Raw genomic sequence first — 14,177 nt, 5'->3', positions numbered from 1 at the left:
ATATGGAGGAAGTCGAATTCACTCCCACTTCATCACGACTGTCGTGCAGCAATGTAAACAAACTTGTTTTGAATCCATCCAAAGGACAGAACCAAATCTGATTTCATACAGTGATGAATAGCATTGACTCTCCTGAAATCAATTGTTTAAGGGTTTGTCGCCTGTTTATGACAATCACAAATGCTGCCCTCATTTTATATATGCAAATTGGGCTAGAACTTTCTGCATCTGCCATTAGAATGTTATTTATTACACGTATAATAACTCTTTATGTTTGGTTTGAAATGCAAGGCTTGTATTGTTGGCATGTTAAGGTAATTTTGCTACTTCCATAAAATGGTTAGTGTGCATATATAAATATATGTATTTGATATTTTTTGTTGTTCTCTGCAGTGATTTGTGTGCCTGTAACCCCCAATCTCAGCTCACATATGTGCCTTGGGTTACTGCAGTGTCTTCGCAATGCACTCCCATACCTCACCGAGACGGGTAACCTAGATCAAGGCCTCAGGGGCAGCATAGGGGTCGTTAAAGCCGAGGAAAAGGCAGAAGTAACAACAAAACAACTTGTACAGGTAAAGCCAAGTATAAACTGTTGTAAAGCAAAAGAACCTTGTCACTTTTGTTAAAAGATTTTTATTTCATTTTTAACCTGGGATTGTTTTGAGTAAATGAGTATTCAATCATCCCTCACCTGTCTCGTCACAACTACCGTACTGTCAGCTACTGTGTACTATGCTGTACTCGGTACCTTTAGCTCAGCAATATACCTATTCACTTTATAGTAATATTGCCAATGCCATTACTTCCTTCCAAACATAAGATGAAGCTATCTATCAAGGCCCAAGGAAACAGAGGGAGCTAACGTATCACTCTTAGACGACAAACCACGCAGCTTGCGTGAAAGTTTGTCAAGTTCTGGATTATTATGTCGGGCAATAGGTTATCGCCTACTTACTCCACTGTGCAGTTTAAAAACGTGCATAAATAGTAACCAGTTATACAGTCAACAAACTTTCATCAATTATTTTGATATCGTTGACATAAATATGTGTGCGTTGCATGTGATGGGATAAAGCGTAATATACTACTTTGCCTTTCCTTGCCCATCTTTTTGTAAATGCATTACTTCATTGTTGGTTGTTTTGTATGAAATTTCTATCAATATGGATATTAATATTTATTGTCAATTATATTCACATAAACTAGTAAAGCTTTGAGTCAAGCTTCAAGTATAAACACCTATTTGTCATTCTTCTTCTTCTTCTTCTTCTTCTCCTCCTCCTCCTCCTCCTCCTCCTCCTCCTCCTCCTCCTCCTCCTCCTCCTCCTCCTCCTCCTCCTCCTCATCATCATCATCATCATCATCATCATCATCATCATCATCATCATCATCATCATCATCATCATCATCATCATCATCATCATCATCATCATCATCATCATCATCATCATCATCATCATCATCATCATCATCATCATCATCATCATCATCATACTCATTCTCATCCTCATCCTTCTTCTTATTCATCTTCTTCTTCATCCTGTACAGATCTATGAATTCACGTTACACTGCGCACAAAGTAGTGACCATAATGTGGTGACTGCTTCCCTGGAGACACTTCAGCAGCTGTTGAGAACCCCTCCCCCGAGCCTGAAGACCACTCTCCTCACGCCTGGGTCCATCCCAGAAAAAAGTATCAACCAGGAAGGATCTCCCAGCGACAGTCAAGATGTGTCCAAAGATGGAGGTAAAAAATTTGAGAAGGTTACCATCTTTTATGAGAGCGTGGTGAATTTTAGGATGAAATGCTAAATGTGAATAAATTGTTCAGATTCAATAGACTGGTGGGACGGACTACTTAACTGGAGTAGAATTAAAGAGGACATTGGGTAGTGTGAGGACAAGAAGAGAAAAATGAGTGGGCTACAGGAAGACCCTGCTACTATCGAAAAGTCAGGCCCTCCAAAACTCTAAAACAGCTAATGGCGATTTTTATAACTAAAGGCTGAAGTACATCTGTTATGACAGTGGTGTAGATCTTAGCTGAATGTTGATAGTTTGAATTGAAAGGCACTGTAGGACTTCCAGTGAGGTAAAAAGGTTGTCTTTATTATTGTAACATTCACAGGTGTCTGCTCAGGTGTATTTGCTTCAAGCAAACAGTTATATCAGCAATATCTAACACGACCAATTGCTCTTTAGTTTACTTGTAATTTGTAAAAGAATGTAAAAGTATTCCTCGACACCTCAAATTATGTTAACAAATTAAGTTGTAATTGGTTTAAATTCCAATCATATTTGAAAACAATGACATTGGATACAAACCCCCACTTCTCTGAATTTTTGCTACTGTAACAGTTGTGACAATTTATGTTGTAAGCTTTCACATATTCTAACCCTTTGAAAAAGAGTAAGCTTTTCACATCGAAATTCTCCAATTGTTTTTTTGTGTTTTGGGCTTTTCTACAGACACTTCTCAAGTTTTCTCCTTGGATTCTGGTCTGGACGACGATCAGGTGTCCTTGAACACGTCACTGGCGTCAAAGTCCGAGCTCTCCTCCACCGCTAACCTGTCCGACGTCGGTTTGGAGACGCCCGACACGTCGACTCTCTCGTCCTACCAAGATTCTCTCTTGGAGAGCGATCTGGGAGAGTCGTCGTCGGAGCAAGGAGAGATCATCACGGCGGACGAGGTCGACGAATATTCCAACGTCAACATCGGTACCGAGGAGGAGATCGGTCACTCGGAGGAGATCGACGTGAGCAAAGGTCTGACGTACATGGAGAAGGAGAGGAAGAGCGTCACGGATGGTGAGGAGGAGGAGGAAGCAAGCCCAGAGAAGGAAGAAGAGGCAGACGTGGACGAGAAGGAGGAAAAGGAGGCAAACCAAGATGGTGAAATACTAGAGGGAGACATTGGTTAGTTAGCTTTCATTTTGTGCCACGTAAATGTCGAATCATTGGAAAAAAGGAAGATTTATTTTATGAACATCATTGCCTGCTACCCAAAAACGAGTTTTAGTAGTTTTTAAAAATAACTCGGTGTGCTGAACTTGACCTCAGAAAAGGTTTTGAACATCCTTACGTACTCACATGTTATCTTTTACTTAAGCATCTTTAGTTATGCTTGGATATATTTTCTTGAAACTTTGAGGGGCATCGTTAGTAATCTTCATTTAATATACCTTATAACATATCTCTTACACCTCTTGACATTCAAATTATTCTACTTAACTTTGACCTATGACCCTGATTTTCGTGACAAGCAAACTCATAATGGTGGTGTAAAGCGCTTGTTTTATATTTGTCCATTCTCATATATTAATTATTCAATTGAACTTTGACCTATGACCCTGATATTTGCCACAAAAAATCTCTCAATATGGTGTATTGGCCATTTTTGGTTGATTCTGTTGTGTTCAATGTTGTATGTAATTTGACCTTTGACCCTGACATCTGTTATACCATGAAGGCTGTTACACCGATGAGGAAATTCCACTGAGACACCTGATGAGACTGCTGACTTCATCATTCCTCCTCACGGGTGAGAAGGGCTGCCTGATACGAGACCGGAGAGTCAGGGTCAGCGTGAAAACTCTGGCCATGAGTTGCATCAGTAACATCGCTGGGATGGTGCCAGAGCTGTTCTTCATCCAATTGTTCAAAAGTAGTATCAAGGGAAAAGAGGGTGGGTACTATTAATTTGTACTTATGGATTTCAATTACCAATGGGAAAAAGTGAGGTGTTTTTACATGGGAAGTGTTAAGTAGTGTGAAGGTATCAATTGGGGAGGGAGGAGGGGGGGGGGGGGGAGGTGGAAGTGAGGGAATTTACAGTAGGGTACCAAAGATGTTACCTTTAAAATTCCAATGGTGTTAATGTGTAAGGTACCAACGATGTTTTATTTATTTAGGTAACAGTAGGTAACCTAACATGGACAGTAAGTTACCTGTGGTGCTGTTACAATAACAATCCGTTGGTGTTTCACACAGAAGGCTCAAATGGTGTGTATTGTATAAAGATATAAAATTATGTTTTTACATAAAAGTATAAAAATAGTGTCTCACAGAAAGACACTGCAATCAGGATTTAAAAATGGGTCACCCACGATGTTTCGCATGTGAGGTGCCGATGGTGTAAAAATTATGAATGTTATTTTGCACCATGGGGTGTTTTTCATATAAGGTGTCAAATGATGGCTCTCTCCTGAATATTAGCCTAGTTTCAATGAAATAAAAAAAGATAGGAAATAAACTGCACTATAATTAAACATTTTGAAAGGACACATTGTCATGACAATCCCTGCATATCGTTGATATAAGTCTAAATCTTTGATTGGACATGTATTTGACTTTGTATATTATTTTCTCTGTTTTTGATTTTTAAATTTTTTTTCATTTCTGTGCTACCGATTTTGCCGTCTCCAGCCGATCAATACGTAAGGGATGTTCTGTTGTACTGCGAGCACAGCGACCACCAGCTCCGGTCACAGACGGCTATCATCATCGGTCACTTCATCCACGCAGCCCTGAGGAAGTCTCACTGCCAGTTTGATACTTGGTCGTTGGATACTGCTCAACAGACCGAGTCAGGTTTGTTGAATTTTTGAAAAAAGTTTTGCAAAGTTATGTTTTCTTTTGATAGAGATTTACTTTTACCAAAAGTCTGAAATTGCATAGAAGTATTTGGTAAGTAACTCAATAAAAGCAAACTTGTAGAAGATGTTTTGAAAGGAGTTTGGAGCTTATAACTAATCTAATCTAAGAGACTGACTTCAGTCAGCTTGCGGCTTTGATAGGCCAATGAAGCTTCTTCGCGAATTCCTGCTTGCAGGAGGATCTAAAATAAATACATATAACATCTTTCTAGCTGAATATGAGTTTCTTTGCTGGTCCCAAAATTTGTTGACAGTTTTTCTTAAGTTAGTTCACTTTATACTACCTATTTATGGAACCCACATGGATTATTCTAACTTATAGATTTGATCTTTATTTTTAATAAGGATCTTTATTTTTCATATTTCAATTCTTTTCCCCTCTGTCCTCGCAGAACCTTTCCATCTATCTACGCTGGTCACGATGCTTCGGAATTCTCTCAAGGATGAGTCTTCGATGACGATACGCTTCACCTGTCAGGCCGTCAAGGTGAGCGAGAAACTGGCAGAAATATCAACAAACAGATTTCCTGGTTTTCATGCTCTATCGTTATTGATATCAGAGAAAGTTGACACGAGCAGATTTCTCAGTCCATTGCAATATGTCTCGATGCTGCATTGAACTTAAGCTCCCATAACAACATAGGCAGTTATCTTGAGTAGTCAAGTTTCATTTTTATAATATTATTTAAATAATATTCCTTAAAGGTACAAAAAAAAATTTGACATGGACAATTTGGTTTCAGATGTTTGTAATACTAGAAGTTACAGGGCAAAGAAATATTGATAACCATCAATCAGGTTGAAAAATTCTCAAAGGGTGGTCACTATCATGATCAATTCGCACCTCGATTTCAGTAACAATTAGTAGGTTTGGGGGAAAAAATTTGGCTTCAATAACTGATATTCTGTTGATTGTTACAAAGTTACCTTTCTTGAATTTGAGAAAAACATATAAATATCAAACAAAGGGAGACTTCCCTGCATTTAGAAACAGAGTTCATCTTTTCTGTCATTTGTTTATATTTATTTATATTTATTTGTATGTTTTACATTGTCTTGCAGGTCTGTATTGCAGACCTCTGCATGAGTTCTTACGACTACCTGGGGGCCCAGTTGACCTATGACCTGCTGGAGGTTGGCAAGAGTTCCTATTGGCTCCTCCAAGTAGAGCTACTCGATGTGATTGGTGGTCTTAATTTTAGGTATGCCCAATCAAATTTAAGTGTACCCTCTCCCTCTAGTATTCAGTTTGCTTTCTTTTAAGCACACATTTATCAGTTGGTCAACTCCCATTATACTTATAAATGTCAGCTTCATATTAAAGAAGTTAAATAAGTTGCAAAATATAAACAACAAGGAAAATTGTGAAAGGAAGCATTCCAATATACCCAAGGGGCTTATCTAGTAGAGCGCTCCCATAAATATGAAACAGAGAGAACAAGACAAGAAAAAAGTAACACTTAGATCCACCCACACACCAACCCAACACGTACCCCGCCCACCAATCTAAGCAATTAGAGATTAATTAGTTTTGCAATGAATCAGCACAACTTGAGGTGATCTGAGAAATGTATATTTTGACAGTTGAATAGTTTATTAAACTTTTGTAAACATATGTCTGCCCATCATGGTTAAACGGTTTTGAATGAACGGTTGAATAATTTCGTGATTTTCGTGAATGTGCATTACATTTCAACAGTATGCCATTTGAAACCAACAATCATCTTATCTTGTCTTTCTTTCAGACTTTTGAACTTCATCGAAACGCAAGAAAAGTTGTACAGTAACCATTTAGTAAAGGTAAGGGCTGTTTTGTATTTTTTTGTTATTGCTTTACAAATGAAAAAGAAACTATATATTGAAGAAAAAATATGAAATTAATCTTAAACGGAAAGTCCAAGTTGTCTGAGTGGCAAACTAACCAATTTTCATTAAGAACCAGCCCTGTATATATATATATATATATGTAGGTGCAACCTTGACAGGACATGGTGTCCCGTATGGTCTATAAGTTTTATTAAGTTATCCATTGCCATTATGTCAAGCACTGCATTTACTTTTTGATGGAGCAAAATGTGTTTTGGCTAGAATGGGGGATTCAGACCAAAGATTTGTTCTACCAACTGAGGTATCCAGTCCTTACTCAGTGGCTTTCTCTATATAACCACTTTTTTGTGGGGGGGGGGGTTGGGCAGGGATCACACCCCAATTTCAATCAATGCAACCCAGAAAACACAGGAGTTCTGGTAACGTTGGTACATTTTTAAGTCTATGCAGCTTTCCAGCAGTGTTCCTCTTGCTGCATATTGTGTATCTCTGTCATCTTTGCGGAATATTAGTATTTATATGTTGAAATTTTGTAATGTTATTTTCAAACTTTTATTATTGTCCTGTCTCTATCATTTTAGTCTCAGAGGATTCAGGAAGCACTGTTAGAGGACGTGGTGATGACTCTCCTGGGCAGTGATGACCTCAGAGTCAGGACCAAAGCTGCCGAGACTATCATCAAGTTAGTTGTTTTCATTTAGTGAAAATTCAAAAAGAACAATCGTTAGGAATCTCAGAGATAATTCCACAGTTGGTTATGATTCAGAAATGTTCTGGGCTTTTTCAGAAGAGATTATTAAAGATGGACAATAATTCAAAATAATCTGTTGATGAAACAAAACAAAATGCGAAATGATTTAAGGCTTGTTATTCCTTTTATTAAGATATAAGGCTCCTCTCGCTAATAGGGTTCTTGAAAACATTGTGAGCTGCAGAAAGTTTTCCAGTACTGTACACAACTGTGCCCATGACAGATTGAATGAGGCCTATGTAAGGTTTAAGGCAACCCCTGTCTTTGTTATTCAACAGGAGTCTAGATAAGATATGATATCAAAATATATATATATATATATATATATATATATTTGGGTTGACATGTCTGGGTAAGAATTGTTATCTAAATTGTTTTTTCCTTATATTCAAATTTTTTCCTTATTTTCAATTGTTTTTGTTTAATTTCTAATCGTCCAGGATCATTCCAAAGCTTTACTTTCCTGATGATGTGGTTCACTCGGATTCTGTAGCAGCTGTCGCTAAGGAGGAGGTCAGACTAGGGCTCGGCGATATCATCTTGGACTTACCAAATTACAGCCAGCTACCCACAGTGACCATGAAGGATCTCTCACTCTTTCAAGAAGGCCAGGCGGCGGATGAGCCCGAACTCGAGGGGGCCTTCTCGCGCATCATTAATATGCTACTTCAGAGGCTGAACGGGCAGTGCGATAAATTTCTGACGGTGAGTTGCACCAGGCAACGATCGTGAAAGGGATGGTAGAGCACCCCAGTCATTTTTGTGTTACCTTTCCCAGTTTGCCATGTTTATATGACCCTGCAGGAACACTTTCACATTTGAAGGACAAATGCTTCTTCTTTCCATCAACCAAATATGACTGAAATTGTTAAAGCTTTGATTTGAATGGATGCAAATTTCAAACCATGTTTATTCTTCAGCTGATGCACTCCGACATTTGTTTGGTGAAAGGTCGCAAGAATTGGTTTCCGTATTACCTTAAAAATATGGTTTGCTACTTTTTATGATAAAAGGTCCCTGACTTTTTTTGGTAAAGAGCTGATGTAATTATACTAAAAATTCACGGTGGATGTGATGGGAAGAAAAGGGGTGGAATAGAATAAAAAAAAGTGAGTAGCATTTAAGGTTGTCATGGTTACGAAAATAATAGATTAATTTGCATAATTAATCAGAAATGTGAAATCAACCCAGAATTGAATTTGCTTCCCATCATTTTTGACAGAATGGTGTCATCCAAGCCCTTTGTCTCTTGGGCTACGAGTATTCAGCATTTCTGTACCCTAGTTCTTGGAATTGTGCGACCAACATGTCAGCTCTGTCCAAGAGTTCTTCCGGTCGACCGGTGAAGAGGCAGAACAGCGGCAAGGGTTCTGGATCTGGAATGTCGAGGTATCGAATCGTACTATCATTCCACTCTCACACATGTAACACAGATCCCCTCTGACGAAATGTCACAGCCATTATGTCATAGGGTAGCATACGCCCATTAAAAGCCCCATTGACTTACACACTAAATCACAAAAGTAATGTGGTCTCTAAGTCTAGATAGAAGTTTTCAATAGCTAAACGCTACCCATCACTGGAGAGCTGACAAGTTGGCCAAGTTGACCATCAATTTTCCGTATCATGACCATGTAGATTTTTAGCTATCCGAGCCGGAAGTTTTCGTCAGTAGTAAACAATTTTCGGACGCTGCTTCTAGGAGGCCTATAAAGGGGTCTAAAATTGCCTCAATTTACCCAATTTTTTCACCACATGTACTTCCATTCATGCTCTCCTACATGCAAGCCACAAAAAAGTAGATCATGATTGATAACAGGTCAAAAAAGATGTTCTCCCTGCTGCTTTTGGCACTTTTCCTGAAGGAGAACAATCGGGCGGATGGATATAGACTCTAATAGGAGTATGCCACCATAGAGATGACAACCAAACAGCTAAGAGAAGACTGCCAGGGTTAATATATTTAGTCAAAGGGCTTCCATTCTGTTAAATGTGTGATGTCATAGTGCCACTACTAGTCGTAATCTCTTAGTTTCCCTTTTAACTTTGATTGCATATTTTCACAGCGATAGTAAGCAAAATTGCTCGTGAAAAAAATGTTTTTTTTTTTTTTTGCAAATATTTTAAATTTAGTACTGGCAGTGTAGGAAGTCATGTGAGTCTGGAAGAGCTGTGTCAAGGGTCTGGCTGTGGTCCTCTACCACTGGTCATGGGTCTTCTGACATCGTCAACCCTGATGCTGGACCTCGCTGCTCATCAGGACCTACTGACTACAGCAACGAACCTTCTTATCGGTGAATAGATTCATTCATGTTAACAATAATATTAATGATGTCTGTGTGGTAATAAGAAGAAAAGGTACTTCATTATATTTTTCTCTATTGACGCAAAATATTCTACATTGCATGATAGCAGTAAATAGTTGTGTTAGAAAGAAAAGAGGGAATAGAAAACTTTCAGTTTACGTAAAAGAGGAGAAGTACTAACTTAAAACACCTGTGTCGTTTCTTTTTGATATAAAATCAATTTTACTGTTCCCTTAAAGACTTTATCTAGCCTGTGTGTCTTTCATATGATCGTTTCCCAGGTTATCACTCACTTTAATGTAAATAATACAACTGTCAGGACTACCTTCTAAACTGAAATGGAATTCTGTGGCAGTAAAAGTTTGTATGTTGTCACAAATTGTTAGTTTGAAGGATACAATTACAACAACTCCCCAGAATACTTTCTCTTATCATTAATAAACTCCTAAACTTCACTTTTATAAGATAACAAGTGTCTTAAGAGAATGTGAAAAGATAAGATAATATGTGAACTCTCTTACCTAATATGGTCATGATTAGCACGGTTCTCATTGACCTATTCTCGTTCTCTGTAGGAGCCGCTTATCAGAGCATGAAAACGGGCCCATCTAAGGCCCAGGCAGCTGATGTCAACCTCGAGGACAGGGACTCCTGGCAGTGCCTACAGAATAGGCTCTTGGTCCCACTGGCCCAGCAACTATTGACCCATATAGTAAGGCTCCTGGGAATCTGTCATCATGTTATCGAAGGCAAAGAACCGGGACCTCCGAAAAATCCTGTGGTGGTGAGATGTTTTGTTTTGGCTGTTCATTGAAAATTCTGTCATTCGTGGTTTATTGTTATGAATATAGAAACTCGTTACAGTGTAGTTTTGTAGTAGATTACTCATTACAGTCTATTGTTTATTATAGTGCTGTGAAGTATGTAGTATCGTATAGTGTGGCATTTTATGTTATCGTATTGCTTGGTATTTTACGTTATTGTATAGTATGGTATTTTACGTTATCGTACAGTGTGGCATATTATGTTATTGTATAGTGTGGTATTTTATGTTATCGTATAGTATGGTATTTTACGTTATTATATAGTATGGTATTTTATGTCATTGTATAGTATGGTATTTTGTTATTGTATAGTATGGTATTTTATGTTATATTATGTATGTTAAATCAGTTGTGCATAGTGGATATTTACTAGTGAATACAATTTTTGAGCTGAAATTGAGATTGAGAAGATCTAGGCATTTCAGACAAATCAAAACAGCAGATTTACTAACTGGGAAATTATCATTTTTGTTAGTAATATAATTTCATACAAACATTCAAGTTTAATATACAATAATGGTTTTCTCTAAAGTACACCATTAGAAGCAGTGTTTTGCAGGTTTACCTTCTCAATCAAATAATTACCTTGACGCTCCCAACTTTGATCTTCTTTTAGCCTGCGTTACCCTCCTTGCCTCCTGCGCCATCTCTCAGTCCCATCAAGAAGCGGACTATCAAGTTTGGCAGAGATAAGAGTAAAGATACTGGGGAGCTACAGGCCCAAGGAAGTCCTAGTAAACTGGAACAAGGTAAGCAAAGGTATTAGGCAATGTTTCAAGAGTAGGAAGCTGAGGGGGCTGCAGCTTCATGCAGGTAGGCTGCTATGGACATAAGCTTCTGTGCTGTTCAGGTTCACACAATAGATTTGATATTGATTCATCCTTGCTGCAGAGGAATTTGCTGCAGTTTTTCCTTTTGACAAGATGCCAAAGCAGTTTATAGTGGAGGTAAATCAAATGTAGCAGAACTGACTGGAGATAAACTGGATAGTATATGAGAGGATAATCAATCCCAGGATAGTAGATGCAAGGATAGTAGGTGTAAGGATAGTAGGTGCCAGGATAGTAAATGACAAGATAGAAGGTGCCAGGATAGTACATCCCAGGATAGTAGGTGCAAGGATTGTAGGTGCCAGGATATTAGGTGCCAGGATAGTAGGTGCCAGGATAGTAGGTGCCAGGATAGTAGCTGCCAGGATAGTAGGTGCCAGGATATTAGATGCCAGGATAAAAGGTGCCAGGATATTAAATGCCAAGATAGTAGGTGCCAGGATAGTAGGTGCCAGGATAGTAGGTGCCAGGATAGTAGGTGCCAGGATAGTAGATGCCAGGATAAAAGGTGCCAGGATATTAAATGCCAAGATAGTAGGTGCCAGGATAGTAGGTGCCAGGATAGTAGGTGCCAGGATAGTAGATGCCAGGATAGTAAATGCCAAGATAGAAGATGCCAGGATAGTAAATGCCAAGATAATAAGTGCAAGGATAGTAGGTGCCAGGATAGTAGATGCAAGGATAGTAAAGGCCAAAATAGTAGGTGCCAGGATAGTAGCTGCCAGGATAGTAATTGCCAAAATAGTAGGTGCAATGATAGTAGGTGCCAGGATAGTAAATGCCAGGATAGTTAATGCCAGGATAGTAGATGCAAGGATAGTAAATGCCAAAATAGTAGGTGCAAGGATAGTAGGTGCCAGGATAGTAAATGCCAGTATAGTAAAAGCCAGCATAATCCATCCCAGGATAGTAGTTGCAAAGACAGGGAAAGAAGAATGAAAGGGAGGAAGATGAAAACCATTTTCAAACAACTTCCAAGCATTTATCAAACTTTAAAATTTTGAAATTATTTTTCCAATTTTTTTTGTTTTTTGTTGTTTTACCTTTAGCAGACAAATCGGATTCTAGTGAAGAGAAGAAAGTGCCAAAGTCAACTCTCGGACAGTTCCACCAACATCAGCACTACATGAAACTCTACGATACTCTGAAAGCATCCTTCAACACGTACAAGGTAATAAGATAGATATGTGCCATGTACTTTGTTTCTGGCAGACATTTTCATATGATATAAGAAAGCAAATTGTCTACATTTTACAACAAGTATTGTGATTTTTTATCAACAGCTTTTTGAGTTTGTTCTTTAATTTCACCAAAGCCTACAGAGTATTACACAAAGCACGATGGCAATACCATCAAATTAACTCTAAGTCCATGTAATGTCGGATTCAATTGTAACCATTTCATTGACCAGCTACTTTTCTTGCAAAATGCAAACAAAAGCAATTTTTTTGTTGGGGGGGCCTACCCAACAAATATATATTTTATATATGGCCTACCCATATATTTATTTCTGTTTTATTTCGGGGGCTCAATATTTGTAAGGAAACTTGATTATTCAAGATCAATGAGCTACTTTATCAAGGAATTTTAGTATTCAGTAGCATGGAATTTTTACCTTAGCCAATTAACAAGCCTACTTTTAAACCAATCTTGCTCCAAAGGAAGATAGCCCCATATAAATTTAACTGGTAAATTTAATGAGACGATTCTGCCTTGATATTTTGATTTGATAATTTTTTACCAATCTCTGTGTTTTTCTGATTTTGCAGGTATCATTGGATTTATCAAAAGCAGACAAGGTGCAGGTGTTTATAAAGTTTGTCTTAAATGCCCTGTCACAACTACTAGAAGTCACATCGCTTGCTGAGATTGGGAAGGTATGTATTAGCATTATGACATTAAACAAATCTATATCAAAATCAATAAACATTCACTGCTGTTTTTCGTCTGAATATTATCAAATTTTTGGGCCGATTGCTCTAGTCTGAAATGCAGACTGCTTTATATATTTTGTCCCAATATTTTGCTCTTTATTTATGTCTGTGTTTGAAAAGAGGCAAATGAAACTTTGGCAAATGCAGGTTTTAAAAATAACAATTACTCCATATTTGATTTATCAAATAGTATAAGCTGAGAGCTAAACAGTTGTACTTGCCAAACGAATAATAGATTGGGCACAGTGTGGCAGGTTTTGTAGAATATTTACTTTGTCACTTGAAAATATCAAGTATTTAGAAAAACGTTAAATGACTATTCAGAAAATGATATTTGGAAGCCTGACTTGCAGATACGTCCGCTGGTAAGGTTGAACTGCAGTATGGGTATCGTATTTTACCATACATTTTCGTACTTTGGGGTGAATTTACCCGTTTTACCCGTACAGGTTTTACCCGTTTGTTACGAGTCATTTCCATGGAGTGCTTTGTGGCAATGCTTAAAGATTCAGATAACTCCTGAAGTGAATGAAATCAGAACTCAGCAATTCGGATTCCCAATTTTCCGTAAAATGCCACTATTTGATCATTACTGAAAAGTTGAACACCTTGTTTAAACTGTATGATGTATCTACAAAGAATTATGTAATGTGGGTTAAAAACTAATTGAGTAATCACTTTCCCCCCCCCCCCCTTTTATAGACTTGTAACAATAATATTCTCATAGTTATGTGGAAATAACTCAGACTTTTGTCATTTCTCAATTTTTTCTGCTTTTTATTTCACTTTTTTTTTCGTAGTACACTGATGAAATTCTTTCGTATCTGAAGAGTTGTGTTTCCATAGATTCCAGTCACACAATACTCTCAGTGGAACAGGTAATGTTTTGTTACTTTCTGTATTTTTGACATTCTCTGTTTTTGTTAATCTTTAAAGTTTTTTATCTTTTCTATCCTTTAAAACCTTTTTGGTGATGGTTAGATCAATTTTCATCAAATCTATTGATTATCACTCAAAGCAGGATAACAATTAATTCAACCTACG

At 37.8% G+C, this 14,177-nt stretch overlaps 1 protein-coding gene and 1 pseudogene across 3 annotated transcripts in view; both read left to right on the top strand.

Moving 5' to 3' along the window:
* Positions 1–14,177, top strand: part of LOC139967432 (huntingtin-like) — a 53,175-nt gene that overhangs the window by 7,675 nt on the left and 31,323 nt on the right. For 2 of the 3 annotated variants that reach the window (XM_071971206.1, XM_071971208.1), the window contains exons 8-24: positions 394–575; positions 1,552–1,750; positions 2,473–2,922; positions 3,476–3,691; positions 4,432–4,596; positions 5,054–5,148; positions 5,724–5,863; positions 6,407–6,461; positions 7,070–7,170; positions 7,680–7,944; positions 8,462–8,628; positions 9,373–9,533; positions 10,121–10,329; positions 10,986–11,118; positions 12,249–12,370; positions 12,969–13,076; positions 13,934–14,011. In XM_071971206.1, coding sequence (XP_071827307.1) covers positions 394–575; positions 1,552–1,750; positions 2,473–2,922; positions 3,476–3,691; positions 4,432–4,596; positions 5,054–5,148; positions 5,724–5,863; positions 6,407–6,461; positions 7,070–7,170; positions 7,680–7,944; positions 8,462–8,628; positions 9,373–9,533; positions 10,121–10,329; positions 10,986–11,118; positions 12,249–12,370; positions 12,969–13,076; positions 13,934–14,011 — 2,846 coding nt within the window. The remainder of the gene's footprint in view (positions 1–393; positions 576–1,551; positions 1,751–2,472; positions 2,923–3,475; positions 3,692–4,431; positions 4,597–5,053; positions 5,149–5,723; positions 5,864–6,406; positions 6,462–7,069; positions 7,171–7,679; positions 7,945–8,461; positions 8,629–9,372; positions 9,534–10,120; positions 10,330–10,985; positions 11,119–12,248; positions 12,371–12,968; positions 13,077–13,933; positions 14,012–14,177) is intronic. The other variant, XM_071971207.1, reaches the window with a different exon arrangement.
* On the top strand, positions 11,293–11,993 carry LOC139968146 (uncharacterized; annotated as a pseudogene).

This window comes from Apostichopus japonicus, chromosome 5 (assembly GCF_037975245.1).
Source record: "Apostichopus japonicus isolate 1M-3 chromosome 5, ASM3797524v1, whole genome shotgun sequence".
NCBI classification, from domain to species: Eukaryota; Metazoa; Echinodermata; class Holothuroidea; order Aspidochirotida; family Stichopodidae; genus Apostichopus; species Apostichopus japonicus.
The sequence above is the reverse complement of the archived record's forward strand: the minus strand, read 5'-3'. Positions and strand labels throughout refer to the sequence as shown.